This window comes from Ochlerotatus camptorhynchus, unplaced genomic scaffold (genome assembly GCF_037179485.1).
Source record: "Ochlerotatus camptorhynchus isolate MF236.1 unplaced genomic scaffold, CSIRO-AGI_Acam_v1.1 ptg000860l, whole genome shotgun sequence".
NCBI classification, from domain to species: Eukaryota; Metazoa; Arthropoda; class Insecta; order Diptera; family Culicidae; genus Ochlerotatus; species Ochlerotatus camptorhynchus.
In genome coordinates, this window is record NW_027041319.1 from 1 (window position 1) to 21675 (window position 21675).

The 21675-nt window shown below is 41.3% G+C and overlaps 1 protein-coding gene across 1 annotated transcript; it reads right to left on the reverse strand.

Moving 5' to 3' along the window:
* Positions 1-6988: 6988 nt before the first annotated feature.
* LOC135715341 (toll-like receptor 7) lies at positions 6989-12511 on the reverse strand. Its single transcript, XM_065238662.1, has one exon. It carries the CDS (start codon positions 12154-12156, stop codon positions 8305-8307), a length of 3852 nt encoding a protein of 1283 aa, XP_065094734.1. The 5' UTR covers positions 12157-12511; the 3' UTR covers positions 6989-8304.
* Positions 12512-21675: the final 9164 nt, after the last annotated feature.

A 21675-nucleotide genomic window follows, 5' to 3' on the forward strand; every position in this document is an offset into this window, starting at 1 on the left:
ATAAAATAAATTGAGAAAACGTTGAGATGGTTATCAGGCGGATAGTAATTTGCCCACGTGACCTGATGTGGAATGGCAGATCTGTTAATTGTCAAAATTTAATAACATCTAAAAATAAAAATATCCGGATAATCGGAGTCTCAGCACTAGAACTACTTCGATATAAGTGCGTATTTCCGTCCTAACGAGCAGAAAATCAAATGTATCAATAAATTCGACTGTAACGAATCAATCATACGTTTAGTACGATAGTTTGGTAAAAAATATTCACAAACATTATTCTTAAAAACAATAGAAGCGCCCCTAGCGAATCATTTGTAACTCCTAACCGATAGAAAACGTCCCACAGAACACGACATTTCCATGCCCGATCAACATGACACACTCAAGCTATCCGTGCAGGGAACACAGTTGTACAGTTCCACAATCTTCCAGTTCCATATAGAGCGATCGTTTTCCGTTTTTTTAATGCAGCGTTTTCGAGACAGGGCATCAATACTGGTAGCCGGCGTTTGATGACCAGTCCTATCTTTCGTACTGATAGGAATTCTTACAGAAAACCACCCGGGTAACAACGTGCGAATGTCCACTCAGAGTATTCACCAGCTCCAGTGTCGCTCAGTCCAGCAGGTGATCTCATCCGCCACAGCCAACAACTTCAAATCCTACCGTCTGCTGTGCCTTTTTCACCGCCAACCGTTCCCACTTGGCCAGTTCCCACCGGACAATGATTCCATTCTTATTCGTCACGTACAGAAACCGATCATTGTCAGTCAAAGACAGTCGGTGAAAGACGCTGTCAAATACAATTGATTCTGATATTGATAAAATAAACGTGCCTTTGAATTCAAAAATAAATATTTAAGTTTTAAACATGATTTTAATTTACTTTAATAATTCATATTTTTAGGTATAAACATTTATATTTTTGATTGAAATGAACAGGATTAGTATCCGTGTACGAGATTTTTTTGGATTTCACATACATCGCTCTAACTTTTTCTAGTTGCCCAAAAGCTTTATAAAAATATGTGTTTAACAAGCTGTTGGTGTTGTAATTGAATTGGTGCTGTTGTCTGGCACATATTTAACTACCGTAAAACAGGGTGATTTTGATTATTTTTTTTAAGTATGTGTACTCTAAATATTTTGTACAACAATGAATGTTTTTCAAAAAAGTACTGAGGATCCTAGGGTAAATTTGTTAATAATATCAATAACGAAAATTATTGCATTTGTACTATGTTTTTAATCTTGTGATCGAACTTCAATATTTTGATTTATGGTTACTTTGATAATACTCGATGAATGTAGAAAAACATGAGTGAAACTCATACACTTTAGTTCAAGAAATTTGAAAAATTGAATGAGTAGGGGAAATGACGGCTTCGGCATGACAGACTATTTTCGGCAACCCAAATTGAAACACTATTTTCACTGGATTTTCTTACGAAAACACTTCGCTGAATGCATGCAAACGATTCTTTATGCTTTCAGCTTCAATTTGATTATATTTTTACCACTGAGAAAAAGCAATCTAGCAGGGTTTTCTTGAAATGCAACACACGCTCTACAAATTGTAGCTAATTTCGAGTTGCCGATAACAGAACAGCAGATCTACATGCAGTTCAAATGGAACGGTTGCCGAAGAAAAACTGGTTGCCGACAATACTCGCTCTAACTAGAGAAGATTGGAGCTTTGTAAAAGCGTTTCAAAACAGTTTTTGACAATTCTTTCGACTGAAATTGTTAGACCAGCTGGCAGCAAAAGATTGTAAACAAACCAATACTGCATATGTGTGCGTTCCATAGAGAAAAAGGCTATAGAAAGAAGGTCGCTGCTTAGGTTGCCGAAAATACGTAAATTCCCCTATATAATTTAAAATATTTCCGTAGTAATACCCATAAAAAATTCGAACCATTTTCGCAATCTCTAAGCCTTCACTAATCTTTAAAAAAAATCCTTTACTCATGTTTTGGGGTTATGAATCAAAGTGGAGAAACCGAAAAGATTACTAATACTTTTTACCAAAATTAATCACCCTACTGTCTATGAGAAATGTAGTCACAATTTTTTTAATTCTTTTCAGACCCCCTCCTTCTGCGTAGCCAAACTCCCATGTCTTCATTTTTCAATTTTTTTCTTTCGTGTATGTCCTCCTTTTATCTAAAAATTTCATCCCCTCCACCAAAATTTTCTTGCAAAACAGTTCGTTGTATTTTTTTTTGCCTCTCCAAAAAAGTTTAAAAAGCTTATCATTTACAGATACCCGTATTTTACCAACAATGTGCAGACTTCTTCAGTGTCTTGTACTAAAACTCGACTAATACACAGTCGAGTATTAGTACAAGACACAGGAGAAGTCTGCACATTGTACACGAAATACGCTCATCTGTCAATGATAAGCAAATAAGGTAGTGGAATTAAATGAAAATTACTAATCCTTGTCTCTCTCCTTCTCTTTATAAGTATCCCACTAAGACGCACTCATTTTTCAGGATTTAAAAAGCTATAAGTTTTTAGCATGTGCATTTAAATTTCTGAAATTCCGGCTGCTGGTTGATCAAATACTAATTTCAAATATTATTTTTAAGAGCTCGATGAGTTGAATCTGGAAATTTTACCACCGTTTTTTTTAATTGTAAATTCATGAAGCACAATCTATCAAATCTACTGTACGTTTTTAATATGTATAGTCAAAATATGCATTTAATGGCCTCAACATTTGCTGAAATCCATTCATACCGGTGAATGCTTGAGAACAGATTGATATTTTATCACCATCAATAAAAATTGGTTATTTTTACAATTTAGTCAATATGATTTTTCATTTTGCGGCCAACAGTCTGGTCTTCTGTGATCCAAAAATTCTAATATTGTAGTGCTTTTGAAGCAATTTTGAAAACTGTAAGTCATCTTCATGGACATAGAAATACAGTCAACTCTGCATAATTGGATATTGAAGGGACTTATTGAATTACAATGTTAATAATAATCCCGATATATTCCTTTTACTGTTATATATGTATGTTTAGCTATATAAATCCGAGAAATGGTTCAATAATCCATTGCCGGAAGTTCTGAGTAGATAATACAAAATATTAAGCCAATATGAACAAAAATACGCTCAAAGGACTGTCAATTCTTTATTAATTTTAATTTAATTTGTCGCATGAAACGTTCTGGTTAATTATTGGCTTTGGCTCTCTGCCTCAATGTCATCCCAAAAAATGCTGAATTGGTATGCAGTTCAATACAATCACAAATGATTTCAAATGAATGAGATTTGAACTTCCGCATAGCGGGTGTGGCTTCAAAACTGTTTTTGATCACTTCTATGGCAGTATAGGGCACTAACGCTCTGAGTCAGTGATGCCCAATTTGAAAACATGTCATCGTTTTGAATGCATTTGAAATCCCGTGAAGACTTTTCTTTCCCGTAGACATTTTGAAGACATTTCATGTGTTGTGAAGATTTTTGAAGACATAAAAAGACGCTTGTAGAATAAAGTAGATTTTCGCTTCAAATTTTAATTAGCTTCTAAAAAATGGTTATTATGAGCAATGACGTTATACTTTAACATAGCGGAGACAAAATCCTGAATTAAGTGATCATATTTCAAAGGAAGAGAAATATAGTACAAGAAATAATTTCATAGTCTCGGCGCCTTCAATAAAAATTCTGCAAGTCTGAAATTTTAAACGTGTACAAATTTAGAATTATCAGAACTTGTTTTAAATCTCAGATCTCAAAAATTCCCAGTGCCTAAGAGTTTGGAAAATTTGTTTGAGTTCAATATATTCCAAATTATTATAGTTTGAGAACCGTAAAATGCTAAGATGCCTTATTCATTTGATTCATTTTAAATAAGCAAAATAAAAGTCCATCAATCAAATTCTTTCTCTTATCTTTGAGATATTGATATAAAATCTCAGATCTTAGAATCTATTTATTTTTTTTTTTTTTCGAAATCAGATTTATCTTTGGGATTTTTTCATGATTTTCTATGAAATAATCCAAGAAATCCATCTTGGAACTCTAACTCTCTATGGTAATAATCACATACCTTTTTAACATAACACTTTAGAAATTAAAAAAAAAAAATTCTTGAAATTCGCCTTGCAATTCACATCCAATTTCTAATAATTGAAGACTAATCACCTTAAACTCTTCCTCAATACTCATCTGATTCTTTTGAAATTTTCCTCAGTATTTTTTAAAGTATATATTCCTCCAAAGCTTGTATGGAATTATTCCTTTAATTACTGTTGATATCTGCATAGGAATTCTTTTTAATATGTTTCAGAACTCCAATGGAATTCCACTTTTATTTATCATGAAATCCTCACAGCAATTGCATTGGAATACTTTATGAAATCCCTTTCCGGTTCTCTTAAGAATTCCCTTGGAAGTCTCCAGAGAATTCCTTTGGAATATACCTTCAATTAAATTACTATTTATTCTTTGAACTTTCATCAAATTCTCCTCATAATTCTCCTGAAATTTTAGTCAGAACTCTTTTGGGATTCTCATAAAAATTCTTTTAAATTCTCATTAAAATCCACTGGCAATTCTTCTCATAATTCCTAGTCAATATTCCTTGGCATACATTTAGTTTTTATCTCTTCTCCCGTGAAATCAAGCTTTGATCTCCCGTTGAATTCCTCCTCAGAATTCACTTGGAATACTCTTGTAATTCCCTTGGAATTATTTTCAAATTTTCTTAGTAATTATGCTTAAATACATGTTTTGAATTTCCTTCTCAGCTTGGAACTCTTCTTAGAATTAAATTTAAGCTCTTCTCGGTTAAATTTTTCTCTGAACTACCAAGGAATTATTTTCAGAAATCTCTTGGTAATCTTCTGAGCATTTACTAGGAATCAAAAGGTCCTTAGAATAACCATGGAAGCATTCCATAGATTTCACTTGAAGTTCTCCTCAGCACTAAAATTGAATTCCAGTCCGAATTCTCTTAGAATAGGATTCTCTTTAAGATGCATGAAACTCCAGAATCATGCATATTTTTTTTCAAGTGCATGGTCCTTTAAAATGCCCTTTAACAAATATTGATATTTGTTTTCATATCTGCACAGCTAAAAAAAAGTAGTGTAAATTTCCGTTACTACGATGCGATGCACATAAATGGAGCGTCATATATCATACATGATTAGATAAAAGATCGTGTAAATTTATGAGACATGTCATGCAATATTCCATATATTGTATGCAACTGTCCACTTTTGTTTGCAACATTTCTTGCAAGCTACGTGAAAAGGAAGTTAACATGTATGAATGTTTGCATGCATGGATGTTTACATCGCCAGTAAAATTCAGAATTGACCCGACATTTGAATCTTCCTTTCAGAATCTTCAAAAGTTTGGATTATTCCTTTTTTAAGGTCCAAGCATTGCAAATTTTCTTCAGCCCTATAAAATTTTCTTTGCTCAGAATCTTAAGGATCTGACCCTTGATTTTTAAATTGGCATTACATCGCACAGTCACAGATTCTTCAATCATCAGTCAAGAAAATCATAAAATTTTAAAAAATACCTCTGTAAATATGTTTTCTATCGCACTATTTTCTTGATGTTAAAAAGTTATAAAATATAACTGTGTGCCATGATGTCACAGAAAACATGTGTTGATTTGTTTTTTTTTCTTTTGTTGGAAAAATAGATAAAAATTAGTTTTCTTAGATTTTAAATAGCTTTTTCCATTTTTTTTAAGCAAATCAAAACGTCCCCTTAATATACCAGTATTGTTGAAAGAATTATAGCAGCTTACATTGATGTATCCGTCAGAAAGGATAAGTGCTTTCAAATTGGACTTAGTCCAATAGGTGAACTACCAATTTAAAAGCACCCAAAGAGTGAATGATGATTGTAATTGAAAAATTCTAAATGTTGGGTAAGTGTGCACATAATTTCAAAACGTTTGATAAAAACTCATTGTCCTCATTTTATAATAAAACGTATGGACATTGTCGTCCATTTTCTCCTAAACTCAAATGAAAGTCCAACTCTTCAATTTGAGGAGGGCATCAATTGTCTACATAGTCCATAGACATCTCCATTCCCGCTTTTAAAAAACGCTGCATTGGAAATCCCCATTCCACGTTTCCACTATGCAAATTTAAATCGCATCCAATTCAAAAATTGTGTGCATCGTAACTTTTTAGAGTGAAAAGCGTATCAAACAGCCCTATTTGACGATGTTTCAATCAGATACGCTTACTACATTATTCGCATCCAAAAAAAAAACGGGTCACGTCAACTTGAAGAAAAAAAAAGCCATCACTTTTCGCTAACTTTACCGGTTCCAACCATAGGTATTCCATCTCCGTCGGACTTGGCAGACGATTACGAAATCAAACGATTATCGTTTGCTCTCATCTACAAACCTCCCGACCGCGATACCTACCTACATACCTACCTACCAACCTGTTCTGTTCGATTCCGCACAGACGCGCTGCTGCAGCGCCATTAATCCAATTTTGCATCTCATAAAACTGAAACACTGTGTAGGTTACTGCTGCCACCACCATTCACTTCCAGCGAGCGTCGGAAAAACAAAAGCATTAATTTCACTTCCATCCAAGCATACAACAGCACATAGCTACAACGACTGCGACTGGTTTGGTTTGGCCCGGCCGGCTTCTGCCGATCCGATCGCACTGTAAACTTCCTTTCCGGGCTCTCAATCGAACCGAACTCATTATTTTCGATGTGTTACAGACCGAGAGCGACTTGGGGAGAGAGACAGAGATGACATCGGAGGAAAAATACAACCATCAAACCAAATGCAGAGACCGGGCGAAACGATCAAAGCGGAAATACCAAACGATGGACCAATCCGCCGACAACAACAACAACGAACCAGCGGAACGGAAACCAACATGCCAAAACTCAAATGGAATTAAAATAAAGAATGAAAAGAACGTAGTTTATATTGATTAATTAATTTTTTCGTTTTATTCATGTTTTTGTTCGATTTTCTATATACGTTTTTGTGTAGCTCTTGCTTTTGACTCACAGAAAAGAAGCTTTAATTTCATGTGTTGTGTTCTTTGTTTTGTTTTGTCATTTATAATCTGATTTTCCCTTTCTATACACAGGTAAAGTGTAACATTTTAATTAGTCAGTCTGGTCACACGATTTGCTCTGTTTTTATTATTTTCTTACTAATAATCTGCTTCATTTGTTTTATGATAAGTTTTGTTTTAGCTTTTCCGTCTGCCGTCTTCACCTCCCTAGCTTCGCCTTAACGTTAATACTTTTTACATAGTTTTGTCTGCCATCGCTCGGATTTGTAGGCATTCAGTCCCCTAAGGGCATCAATATTTACAGAAAAGAAAAACCTCTTTGCTTCTCCTCTACTTTACATCGGCGTTTGTTTGCTCTTTCAATATTTAACATTAATATTCGCTCGTATCAGTCCCTTTCTTGTCTGCGGCACGCTTTCCCTCTTTGCGTATTAGCAAAAAGCTCTAAACACTAGAACCAACAGTTATGTTCCTTATTACACTTCATTTATTGTTCACAAAACGAAAAATGTGAGTCCGTCAATTAAATAGCAATAAATAATTTAAATAATCATTTAAAATGGAACGAAAACCATACGGACCAAACGACTACCACTCTATGCGTTCGAGACAAAAAAATAAACAGAAACTAAATAGGGTATAGAAAATTGTTCGCAAAACTATTATTTTTGATTCAAATCTCTCTATTGTGATGTTTTTTTTTTGTAATCTTTTTCCGTTTGCACTTTCTGAAACTGTAATAAAAAAAAGGAATATGCTTTCGTTACCTTTCGTAGCAGTAAACACTATTATGGCTAGTATTATTTTTCTTTTGTATTGTTTGTTTGCGTTTGAATGTGTGAGTGTTTGTGGATGTGTTGCTGCGATAGTAGTTAGTAGTTGTAGTAGTATTTTTGTAGCATTTCCCGTACATAGTATTCAGCATATCTCTCCAACTATATGTATTTTGTTGTCATTTGTCTGCATTAGCTTTAAAACTTATAAAATACGATATCACAAATATTTCTCTTCTCGTCTTCACTTGTTTTGTTTCTCCTTCGGCTAACAACGCATTTTTTTAATACTCCGAGTTTCAACTTTTTACATAATTTAGCACTTTGTTATTCTCTTGCTGACAGCTGCAGCGTTTAAATTCATTTCATCATAGCGCTCTAGTATAGTACAACTACGAATATATGTACACTCACACACTATTACATCACTTGACTATTTCTTTTTCGAGCTCTTGTCGTCATCGTATGAGACGATTTGAGCCGCCCCTAGACGAGATACGCCTGCACGTGATGCCCATGGGGGACGGTATTTTGCCCGGATATGACACCCATGCTATTTGCGCCTGCACCACCGGGTCGCCACGTCGCTGGCCGGTGCACTCCAGGAACCATGTTTTCGCACTCCAGCGTGCTGTAATCGGAATCGATACTGGAGTAGATATGTTCACTTGGTGGCCGCTGTGGAAGCTCCACCATACCTCGGCGCGATGGCCGTGGACTAGGTGTTGCCGTTGTCGCCGACGAGTAGTTGGCTTCGTCGATCTCCGGACAGTAGGCTGGCGGTGCTTGCCGGAACATAACTCCAGCACTGGCAGTTTGCTTCACCCGCTCGTGATGATCGATGGTGTAATTGTTGCCCCGGTATGGCTCATCCACCGGAAGGGCATACCGAAGCTTTTCCCAAAAATGCCGATCACTTCGTTTTATTCTATTTACAGTGGTAGTTTTAAGGTAAGGAACTAGTTCGACGTCGTTTTCCGCTTCCAGAATCACGCCAACTTCTTCGAGCACCACAAGTTTGTGAGGTCTTCCTCTCAGTGCATCATGAACCGCCCGTCGCAACTCACACCGACTCCACTCGGTTTGCAGGAAATTACGAGACAGTAGCATTACTATCCTACGTGACGCACGCGACGCTTCCAAAAGTTGCAAGTGCGATGCGTCCTCCGATAGATCTCGATGCTGCAAGCATAGTCTTAACGGAGGTCGCCCATTTTCCAACTCAGCTGCAATGTTCCTAGCAACGTATTCGGCATCCTTGGCAGAATAGATAAATATGGCATCGTAAAGTTTCTCCGAATCTTCACATCGCGGACCAAACACTCGCACTCCATACCGTGAGAACAGCCAGAATCTTAACGGTTCGCGAAAAATAAACATTATCAACACAAACACCAACAAACAGGCAATGATTAGCGCCGCAGCCAGTAGGAAAATGTACGTCTCCGATAATCGATCCGGTAGGACCGAGCTTCCAGCATAGTAATCACTGCAAGTGGCCGTCACGTTAAAATCCAGATCACGATGAATTCCATCGTCCACGCAATAGATGTCCTGCATATCTTGGATAATTACGGCATTGTCGGCGACAAACGAGGTGAGTTCTTGCATGAACCGGCACCGGCAACTCCAGTAATTACGTCCGAGCGAGAGGGCCTGCAAACTTTGCAGCTGTGATGCCTGAAGCTGTGCCATCGGAATCGTGGTTAACCGGTTGCCATCGATACGCAGCACCTGCAGTGAGTACAACGGTGCGAATGAGTTGTTGGCGATCACTGAGATCATGTTATTCTGCAGATAGAGCTCCTTCAGTAGACCGAGATTTTCAAACTCATAACCGTGAATCTTTTGGATTGCGTTATCTTCCAGATGGAGCACCTGCAGCGCAGTGAGGCCAGCGAATGTACGATTTTGAATAGTGATAATCTTGCTCGCATTGGCAAACAGCACTTTCAGATTCTTGCGTCCGATAAAGGCATGGTTTTGCAGCTCCGGATAGTCGTTACCGTCCATATACACTTCGGTAGCGTCCATCGGAACCGGTTTGGAAAGTGTTGCTCGCTGGTTACCACAATCGACCACGTTCGTTCCCCAGGTTTGATCATGATAGCACGTACAATTGCTTGGACAGGTCATCTCACAGTCACACGCGTCGAAATCACAGCAATGGCACAGGGCGAAACAGTGGGTTTCGTATTTACACAGGAAGTCTTTCGGCTTAAGTGAAACGATCGGCCTAATCGGAGATCCGCGGGCATGGGGCATGATGCACTCCACATTCGGTAGGTCCATGATTTTTGGATGCTGACGAGCTGTCAAATTGTTTACCCGCTGCATCCACTCCATGGAGCAATCGCACTCGAATGGGTTTCCCCCGAGATAGAATTCCGGCAGTGGTTTATCGATCGGTTGCGGTGCGACGCGCAGCTGATGCAGCTGCAGCTTTTTCAGCGAATTAGCGTACAGATCAACGCGCGCCAAATTAATTTTATCGATGAAGGTGTTCGCGTGGATGGTGCTAATGTGGTTATCATTGACAAATAGCAGCTCGACGCTGTTGGGTACGTTCATCGGGCCAATATCGGTCAGTCGGTTGTGGCTTGCGTCCAGTGTTTTCACTTTGATTTCTTCCTGGAGCTTATAGTAATTACCCAGCGACTCGATATAATTACCATGGATGTCCAACCACTTGAGATTGCTCGGGATAAATGCATAGTCAAACCACACCAGGTGATTTTCCGCCAGGTTTAACCACAGCAACGACGAAAGCGTAGCGAAAATGCCGTTTATATCGGTCAGGAAATTTCCATCCAACCGTATCGCTTCAATGTCCAGATTTTTATCGAACGAACCACGCTCAATGTTCTGTACACGGTTTTTCGCCAGATTCAGCACACTGAGCCGGGGCAAATCCGTGAACATGCCAATGGTAATATTTTCAATCTGATTATCGATCATGCGAAGTCCAGTTAGTTGGTTCAGGTTGGTGAATGTTCCATTTTCAATAAAGTTAATTTGATTTTCGCCCAAATCCAGTGCACGCAGAACGGATAAATCGCGAATAGCGTGTGGCACTTCTGTAAGCTGGTTCGAGCTTAGATCCAACTCTTTTAGATCGGAGCAATTCTTAAATACATTACGCTCCACTATGCTGATGAGATTATTGTTCAGGGTTAACTTTGAAAGCACATATAGTCCATTAAAAAGCCGATCGTCGAGCGTGTGCAGCCGATTTTCGGCCAGATTGAGCGTGTGTAAATTGTACAACGGCAGAAAAGCATTGTCCTCGATATAGCCGATCGAGTTGTTGCGAAGATCCAAGATCTGCAGGAAATACAGCTCTTTAAACGTTTTGGAATCGATGCGAGTGAGTGCATTATGAGCAAGGTTCAGAACCACCAGGCGAATTAATCCGGAGAACGTACCATTATCGACATGGTGCGAGGAAAGTTGGTTCCGGGATAGGTCCAGAACCAACAACTGTTCCAAACGATGAAACAACCCCCGAGGAAGCTCGTAAAGTTGATTGCCTTGTAGGTGGATTTCGCGCAGTTCACGGGAACCTGCTAGCAGACCAGCTGGTAGGGTTTCCAAATGATTGTAACTTAAATTGAGCGTCCTCAAGGAGCTTAATCCCGCCAGTGCTTCGCCATGCAGTTCGGAAATGTTGTTGTACTCCAAGTTGAGGTGCTGCAACCGTCGTAATCGGGACACGCCCCAGTTTTCCGGGATCCGCATAATTTCATTGTAGCTCAGGTTCAGTGTTTGAATCTCCGATCCACCACCGCAGGTTTTTCCCGCCAGTCCTAGACTCTCGGTCGAACGAATTCGATTGTTCGTCAAATTAAGCACTTTCAAATTGGTAAGCGGGCACAAGAAACCGTCCGGTAGGGCACGGACATTGTTATCACTCAAGTCCAGAGTTTGTAGTTCTTTCAGTCCTTTCATCGAGGAGGCTTGAAGCTCCAACACTTTACCGGCACCCCACTCATAGTTTCTGGTATTGACACTTAGTTTCTTCAGAGCCAACAGCCCTTCGAAGGCGCCTTCCGGAAGCTGTAGCAACTTGCACGATTCAATCTTCAGTTCACCTAGGCTCGACAGCCGCAAAAATGCATTTTGCGATAGTTGACTTTCGAACAGAATTAGCTCACTACACTGAATATCGAGCCGAGAGGTGCCTTCGGCTCCTTGCAGGTCCAGGCCAGTGCGCTCGAGTGTCCGGAGTCGGCATGTCACGCTGGACTTTTCATATTCCCAGTTGCACTGTGAGCCAAACGTTGCCGAGAACGCCAACAGCAGTGAGTACACCACTGCCAAAGTCCTGTGGCATTCCATTTTTCCACTTTCGAGGATTAACTACTGGAGACTCTTCCACTATTCTTCTAAGGGATCTTCTTACGCGTTATGCTCTCTAGAACTACGTTTCTTCAATATCATAAATTAAACATTTTGAACTTTGCTTCTCTTCCTCGTCACATTTACACGGGATCCGTTGATGCCACTGCTGCTGCCGTGCTCCAGTTGTTGTGTTATCGATTTTTTTCTTCTCTTCCAAAATCAGCCTTCTGGAAGCAACAGAACACGGAAACGGAACCGAATGAACCAAAATGACGGAACACAAAAATCTTGGCCAATAAAATTGAGCACGATTTTCAAATATTTCACCGAACTATCGCTGCACTGTTATTTAATTTTTCTCCAATATTATTCACTGCTTTTTTTTTCTTCGGTTGCTCTTCATTCGAGACATTAATATTTTACTGCTCTCTTCAGCCTTTATTATTCAGTTCATTTCACACGACTCCGTTGGAGCAAGAGGTTGTTATAATTTTCATGTTATTCTTCGCCTTCTACGCCACCACACACCATTCGTCGTTTCTTGGTATCTGCTGCTGCGCTTTTTCTCTTCGCATCAAAATGGTACTTTGCTCGTGCTGAGGTTTCTTCACTCTACTTTACACACATCTACCGCAATTAAAGAACTTGCTTCACCGTTGTTGGGAGAGAACGCTTCTCGTTATTCTTAGGAAGTTCACACCCGTACGGAGACGATGTGCAATGTGCGTCTATTCTGCGCGACGATCCGACTCGAACTGAATTGGCACTGGTTGTATGGAACTGAAGTTGGAACAACTCCACAAGACGTGTGCGAAAGAGCATAGAATGAAAGAACTCGCTTCGGGTGCGGGCGATCGGGTTCGCTCGGGTCCGGTTTTGCGTTCGGAGAGTAGTTGGTTGGATGGCCACCGGTTCGGTCGGAGGCAGCACCTGATGGCAAACGAAACCACTTCTGCGAAGTATCGGAAGGCATTTGTCAACCGGGGAGCGCTAGGCTCTGTAAGCATTCGTGCACACGTTCAGCGAGTAGAGTAGGTAGGTTGAAGCAAGTAAATGATGGAAAACTATATCGCATGCAGTTTGGTCTCAGTCGTTCTTTTTCCCTTCTTGTTTGCCTTAATATGCTCTCGTTGCTGCGATGCCATGTGCTGCTCGCTGGTCCCATGAGAGTGCAGCACCGTATGGACCTCGGAGCTCGGTACGGCCAGTCTGTATGAACGCCATAAATATTATGTATTTATGCAAATCAGTTTTTGTTTGAGAATATGATATCGCTCGGTCTGGATCGAGAGTCCTGATGTTTGTCGCGGCCACGACAGAGTTCTAGTTTGCACAAACACACACGGTACCTACTCTCTAGGTTCACTCTGCTAAGGCCGACTAGGTCGGACGGTCGTTCCTCGCGTTCCGATGCGATGTATATGTTTCGATAATTTTAGAATCGTGATTTGGAATCATAATTACACATAAATGTCACGCTCTTGGTCGTATAATTTTCTGTTTGAGTTTGTTTCGCTGGAAATCATACCTTCCTCCTAACCACCCCGCAGGAGTCTTCGTTCCCTTGTTTACTCCAGCTCGAAAAATATGACGATAAAAATCAATTAATTCTCACGTCGACCCTGGCACCAGTGCCAGAAAACTTAAGTTTCCTCACCCACCTCCGCAAGTGTGATCGAGACCGGGATCGTGCGACTGCGAGGAAGAGACACTTTACCAAGCACGCGTCTCGTCTTGTCATGCACGCCCGAGGGAGTCGCGGATCGCAGCAAAGAGTTGTTGAACTTTAATACTTTTTTATTGATGAAAATCATCGTCTATTGAGCTGTCACTTTTCTACTGCGTGTGATTGAAGTTTCGTAGGTTTTTTCCCTGCGTACCTCCCCCAGAGGAACCATTTAAACCGGTCACCACCGTGACGAGCACGTATTGGTCTTCGACGGTTTGACCCCTTTTTAATTGAGCCAATCAGAGGAACCTAACCGTCTGGTGAATTTTTTTCGACATGCAAGATCGATGGATTTAATATGTTTAAAAATGGTATGGGGAAACCCAGCGATAAACGCGAGTTCAAGGCGCTGAGCAAACAATTGGAATTAATTGGAATAACTTTATCCATTGTGAAAACCATATCTGTATGATTGATTACTGAAGCATGGTTCCCGAGATCATTAGTTTGCTCACGACTGATAACACCGCGGACAGTCTTCAATTCATCGACGACACCCTCCTGAGCTAATCGAACTAATGGTTCAAAAAATTAGTACCACACACCACATCAGACCAAACTGCGGAACTGTTTGCTGCATACCAACGACAATTAACGCATCATTACTAAACGGCAAACCGACCGACCGGGGGTCGGACCTTGTTCCGACTCATTGAAGCAGATAATGTTTGTTCTTGGTCTTGGGTCGGCAAAATGCAATTCACAAAAACAAAAAAAAAAACTATAGGAGACACATGTTTTTCTATAGGGGGAAGGACAACGAATTTCATCTCCTCATTCCAACCCATGAGTATGTAGGTTATTTATGTTCCGAGTAGTTCGAAGTTTGGTACTTGCCTGACTTAACGGGACGAACTTTGCTGCCATATGTCATTCTCGTCGCAGCAGGAAGGAACGATCTATTAGTCTAATAGATTTTAGTGCAACGGGTGATTGGAAAAAGTATAAAAATTAAAACCAGATCAGGAAACACTGAACGCTCGAGCAAAGAGTAGAAATGCAAATAACATATTAGACACATATGTTAACCAATACATATTCATCGAATGCGAACGCAGTTATGCCAAAACCAAGCAAGAGAAATTGTATGAATGAATTATGTTAATTTCATAAGAAACATTCCTGAACCGTTGGAAACGCTTTAGTGCGAGGGAGACCACCAGCTATATCAGAGATGGAAAGCACAGAGCCGAACTCGGTCATTTCCCCTCAAAATGTTCTCTCCGTGAGAGTTCTCTCTCTTTGACACTCTTTGTTTTGAGCCAATTCGTCGTCTCATCCCCCTCGCACTTGCACTAGACATACCTTTCCGAAACATAAACATAGAACCGAGAAAGCAAAACAAGATAGCCTCTCAGAGAAACATTCCACACTATTCTCCCGTTCGCTCTCGTTTTTCATCATTCGCATCTCCCGTAAATTTCGTACCAATTTACCAGCCTCTACTGTGAAAACATTGCTCCGTTTGGCGCACACTCGCCTTTCGACCCGAGAGGATGCACAAAAATCGAAACCATGCCTGGTCGCTTCCCATTACATCACCTCGTATCCCGTGTTGCCTCTGCCACTCCACCCACACTCCGGAATCTCACTTTCATTGGATTTTCACATCATACTTCTCGTTCCGGCATTTGCAACCACCTTGCTTACTACTGCTTCTTTTCCCTGCCCAAGCCTTAAGTCAGCATCCTCCCGTCCACCCGCCGCAATCATCCCATCTCTCATACCATCGGAAAATTGCCCCTTAAAGTGAATCCTCTCAACTGCTGCCACCAGGACTTTGGTCCACTTCAATAAATTGTACGATTTGTGCTTTTCCCTTCTTCGGTTGTCACTGCCGAGCCCGCGTTCGTTGGCTTCCTACACTGCGAAACCAACCAAAACCATAAGGAATCCCTCTCGATTTCAATTTCCCATAAAACGGAATAGCAAATCAGTCCTTATGGGGATAAGAGCAAAGAGGATTTGGTGGAGTCTCGTGTTGGAAGTCGGAAGAAGCAGAAAACGCTGCTATGTAAGGGTTTAATTTTTGATGAAGATCGGTCATTTGCTGCTCGCCTGCCTGTCCGCTCCAGCAGAAGTGGGAAAACGTCTGATCTTTGGCGGCCAAGAGGGCGTAGACACGACGATAATAAAGAGCGAAGGTTTTAAGCCGGTCAAAACTGTTACGTAAACACCATAACCTGCCAGGCAGCCAGCAGCCGGTTAGAAACATGCAGGAGACATGCGATTTTTGCCATTGCGGCTGCTGCTGTTGGACGGAATTTGACGGAGGGGCGTGTTGCAGGCGAAGGTTAAATCGACAGCAATAAGAATTTTTCGAACAACATACGGCGGCTGGCTAGTGCGGTTTTTGTTCCTGGTTGTGTTATTTCAACTTGTGGAGGAATTTTATGAACGGATTTCGGGAAGAAACGGCACGTGCTCTGATCATTTTATTAATTCATGTTTATCTTTCTGCTCCTGTTGGATGGTTTCTCCTTGACGATTAAGGTGAGCTTTACGACTAGGCTGGTATTATTATTTAATTAGTACATCTGAATGGAGACGCACGTTGAAAGGTTTTCCTTCTTGGAACTTGATGCTAAGAAACTATCTTTTTAACGAAGTTTTGGGGGAAATAATGAAATATGAGGCTATGTATTTTTGAAATGGCTGTGAGTAACTATCACGCCACAACATTATTCTATTAAACATAAATATGATTCAAAATATTTAACAATAAGACATTTCACCGCTGCTATTAAACAACATTCATCATCATTTTGATAACCAAACTCTTTACCAAATAAATAATGTCAGAGTTTGCGAACTAGTAGTACACTAAAGGAATAAATTTAAAGGAATTCAAACCAATGTCGTATGGATTAAGCCACACTATATTCTTCCAATTTTCATACGATTCTCTTATGAACATTCGAAGAAAATAGTTGAAACCGGGATTCGAACCAAAGACTTTGGGATCAGGAAGCGTGCACCTAACTTTAAAAATTAGTATAATGGTAAGAGATAAAAAATTGCTTCTCCAGCATTTTTTGACGTAGGACTACGTCTGTGATTTCTATATGGGGGTACACTTTGTGAAAACAGAAAATGGAACATGTAACAAAATTATGAAAGATTTTGAACATTAATAACTCAGCTGCCCCTGAACCAACTTCAATAGTTGTATCACTTATCGATCAGAAATATGTCTACGTGTCAAAAGCAATGCAAGAAAACTTCAAAGAAGTTACATAGCCGGGAATCCATGTTCACTATAAAAAAAACATCGTAAAACTATAATCATAAGTGCCATACGATAAGCGGCGCCGGTGGTATAGTGGTAAGTGTGATTACTTCTCACCCCAGTAGGCCTGGATTCAATCCCAGTCGGCGCTGCTGGGATGTTCTAAGGCATAACATCTCTGATCACGCCTTTCTTCGGATGAGAAGTAAAGCCGTTGGTCCCCGATTCATCGTCGTGCGGCATTCTTACGACGTGCCCAGATGGATGGTTCTCCCAGCAGCTGGTGCAATTCGTGGTTCATTCGCCTCCTCCACGTTCCATCATCCATCTGCACTCCACCGTAGATGGTACGCAACACCTTCCGTTCGAAAACACAAATGGCGCGTTGGTCCTCCACGAGCATAGTCCAGGTCTCGTGGCCGTAGAGGACCACTGGTCTAATCAGCGTCTTGTAGACAGTCAACTTCGTGCGTCGGCGAATTTTATTCGACCGGAGCGTCCTCCAGAGTCCAAAGTAGGCAAGATTCCCTGTCATAATGCGTCTTTGAATTTCTCTGCTGGTATCATTTTCGGCGGTTACCAGTGAGCCCAAATACACGAACTCATCGACCACCTAGATTTCATCACCGTCAATCTGAACTCGGGGTGGGAGGCTAACATTGTCTTCCCTAGAACCTCTTCTTTTCATGTATTTTGTCTTTGATGCGTTGATGGCAAGTCCAATCCGTCTAGCTTCAGCCTTCAGTCTGATGTATGTTTCCGCCATCATCTCAAAGTTCCGTGCCATACTGTCAATGTCATCGGCAAAACCGAGAAGCTGGATGGACTTCCTGAAGATCGTGCCACTCGTGTCTATCCCAGCTCTTCTGATCACACCTTCTAACGCGATGTTGAGCAGCAGACACGAAAGTCCGTCACCTTGCCGTAACCCCCTTCGATATTCAAAGAGACTCGAGAGTGTCCCCGAGACTCGAACAACGCACATCACTCGATCCGTCGTCGCCTTGACCAATCGCGTCAGTTTGTCCGGAAATCCGTACTCGTGCATAATCTGCCATAGCTGATTTCGATCGATTGTGTCGTATGCGGATTTGAAATCGATGAACAAATGATGTGTAGGCACGTTGTATTCGCGGCATTTCTGCAGAACCTGCCGAATCGCGAAAATTTGGTCCGTGGTAGCGCGGGCACCCATGAATCCCGCCTGGTATTGCTAGCTGCTGCGCGTAGTCCTGGGCAACTCCGGCGTCCCGTAGTTGCTCAATGTTGGGTCGCGGCGTTCGACTTCGACGTGTGTTATGCACCGTTGAGAGTTTTGAGCGCATGCATACTGCAACTAGGTAGTGGTCCGAATCTATGTTCGCACTGCGGTACGTGCGGACGTTGATAATGTCGGAGAAGAATTTTCCGTCGATTAGAACGTGATCGATTTGGTTTTCTGTGTGTTGGTCAGGTGATCTCCAGGTGGCTTTGTGGATATCCTTGCGGGGGAAAAAGGTACTTCGAATTACCATACCCCGAGAGGCTGCAAAGTTCACGCATCGTTGGCCGTTGTCGTTCGATACGGCATGCAGGCTATTTGGCCGGATTGCCGGTCTATACATTGCCTCCCGTCCTGCCTGAGCGTTCATGTCACCGATGACGATTTTGACGTCCCGTTGCTCCTGCTGCGCATAGAACGCTTCTTTCTCGTCGTCGGGTCTCCCTTCGTGTGAGCAGTGCTGTAGTTGAAGAAACGGCCCTTAATCCTCAACTTGCACATCCTCGCGTTGATCGGCTGCCAACCAATCACGCGTTGGCACATCTTACCCAGCACTACAAAGCCGGTTCCCAGCTCGTTGGTGGTGCCACAGCTCTGGTAGAAAGTAGCCGCTCGATGCCCACTTTTGCATACCTTTTGTCCCGTCCAGCAAAGTTCCTGCAGTGCTACGATTTCGAAGTTGCGTGGTTGAAGTTCGTCATAGGTTAACCTATCGCAACCCGGGAACCCGAGCGATTTGCAGTTCCATGTTCCGAGTTTCCAATCGTAGTCCTTATTTCGTCGCGTAGGTCTGTGCCGATTGTTCCGATCCGTATTTCTTTCTTCAGTATTTGCAACTTTGTTTTTTTTTCAGGGCGGCTTGTTGGGCCTGCCCCAACCCCCTTTCTCGCCAGGGGACCATCGTGCACAGCTCTGTTTAGAGTCCCACGCTGGCACTAGGACGGTGATCAACCGCTCCTAACATGGAGAACAGACGCCGTTATCGTCAATGTGCTATCTAGTATAGATTGGAAGAGCATCCTCGATCCTGATTACGTTGAAACCGCTGCGCAAACATTTTCACATGTCTTGGCTTATTTCATTGACAAACACGTTCTGAAAGAGTTCACCGTAAAACTTATCATCCTCCCTAGCGAGTGAAGTGCGTAGGTTGATCTCGACCAAGAGAGACGCATTAAGAAAATTCAATAAGTATCGTACGCTTTCACTGATACGTCACTACGTTAGGCTCAATTATGAGTTCAAGCGAGTTAGCCGTCGATGCTTTTCGGGATATCAACGAGGGATTCAGAAGAAACTCAAGTCGGACACGAAGTCATTCTGGAATTACGTAAATGAGCAGCGCAGGAAATCCGGTCTTGAATGGAGCAGTTGCTTCCACTTCCCAGCAGATCTATCGCTTGTTTTCGGAGAAGTTTGCGAGTGTTTTCTCGAATGCGATATTAACAGTGTTGCCAAAAGCAAATCTGTATTTTTTCTTATAAAAATCTTGTTATGAATTTCCTCGGATTTTCACTAACACACTGTCACATATAGCACCAATATCATCGACAAACCAACATGAATCATCATGCAAAGAAATTTCTGATCAAATCTTTCGGATAAATTATTTTTATCTAGATAAAACATTTCTATGGTTTTGACAGATGGGATCGCTGCACATTTGAATGGGCCATTATGGATTCTCGATCAAGAGTTAAGCTTACGTTCCTTGTCGGTTTGTCAGTGCCAATACAACCAGACATGAAAATATCAATAGTAGAGTTATTTTTAAATTTCTTATCGGTCAAATTTAAGTAAATAATTAAAAAGTGAAGTTCAGTCATTTTTCATGTCCTGTTTGTTACCAATTTCAAGAAGGACAGGAAGGAGACCTTAATCTGCATAGCTGTATATACAGATTATTGGTTTGAAAACTTCTAAAAAATCTGTATAAATACAGATTATTCTGTATTTTTGGCATCCCTAAGATTAACCGACGAACACGTTACCCTTGCAGCTAGTAATATTCCACTCTACGGTCAAACACTGAGTGCAATGGATGCCAACGCCGAAATGCTAGCCACATCACAACTCAAGTCGTGCTTCAATCCAGGACCCGATGGCGTTCCGTGCGGATTGCTGAAAAAGCATATCACCAGCTTGCTGATGCCCTTGCATCACCTATTCCGATTGTCTTGGAATTACATTGTTGAGTGCGGTTTCGAAGTTATTCGAGTTAGTCATCATGGAGCCTCTGTTCTCTCATTGTAAGCAGTGCATCTCAAAATTGATCGTACAGCTGTAGGGTTAACTACCCCATTTCCGGCCTATTAAGCACAACCCGCACTTAGTCTTTCTTAATCTAGCGCAGTTTAGCACCAAACGGAATGTTATTATCACTGATGGCTCCCAAATTTATTTACCTTTCCGTAAGTACCGTAAGATTGTTGCCAATCGTTGAGATATTGTCAAAAGTCTAACACTGCTTCTTGACGCCAAACTCGGCCTACGGATTCTAAACTCGGTCTAACGCATTGCAACGCCATTGAAACGCCAATGAATTCACTTCGGCCTATCGGATGAAGATAAAAATTGATTCGGTCGGAGAGCTTCTTTTGTTTTTGGGAATAATTGATGCAAACCTTCATATCACGCGTTTTCATTGACTTCGTTCGGTAGTTTATTAACTAAAGTATCGTACCAAACTCATAATTGACTTGTTAACTCTGAAATCAAAAAGTACAAACTAAAGATTGTACTCGAAAAAAAATGCAACACTTTCTTTTGTGTGTAACTTTTAATAGCAGGGGTAAGAAGTAATGAAATTTTGAGTAAAACTAATTTAGAGTGTAATGTTTACATGTGAAAAATCTCGTCACAATCTGTCAAGTGGTTATCGAGATGGCTTCCAAGCAAGAAGTGCTTTGACAAAAAAATATTATGGGAGCGGTCGTGGAAAAACCTGGCCAGTCCCACAGGTGGATCGCGAAACAGTTTGGAATCTACAATTCGACCGTGTCCCATGTGGCAAAATCGTTCAAAAAAACCCAGATGACCCAACGGTGAGCTGGCAGTGGAAGAAAAGCGAAAACGACCGACCCATGAACGCAAGGAAGGTGGGGAATCCGAACCTTTTAAATCGGGACGTGGCCAAGAAGGTCAATTCTTCCGTCTGGTTCGTCCAGCAGACGATGAAGCGGGGCAGACTTCATGCCTTCAAGGTAAGGATGGCACCTAACCGAACCGATAAACATAATACGGTGGAAAAATCCCGCGGCAGGAAGCTGCACGGCGAGTGGTTTGTGCAGCCGGAAT

Excerpts from the sequence above, each read along its gene's own strand:
- LOC135715341 (XM_065238662.1), bottom strand. The coding sequence starts at position 12,156 with ATGGAATGCCACAGGACTTTGGCAGTGGTGTACTCACTGCTGTTGGCG.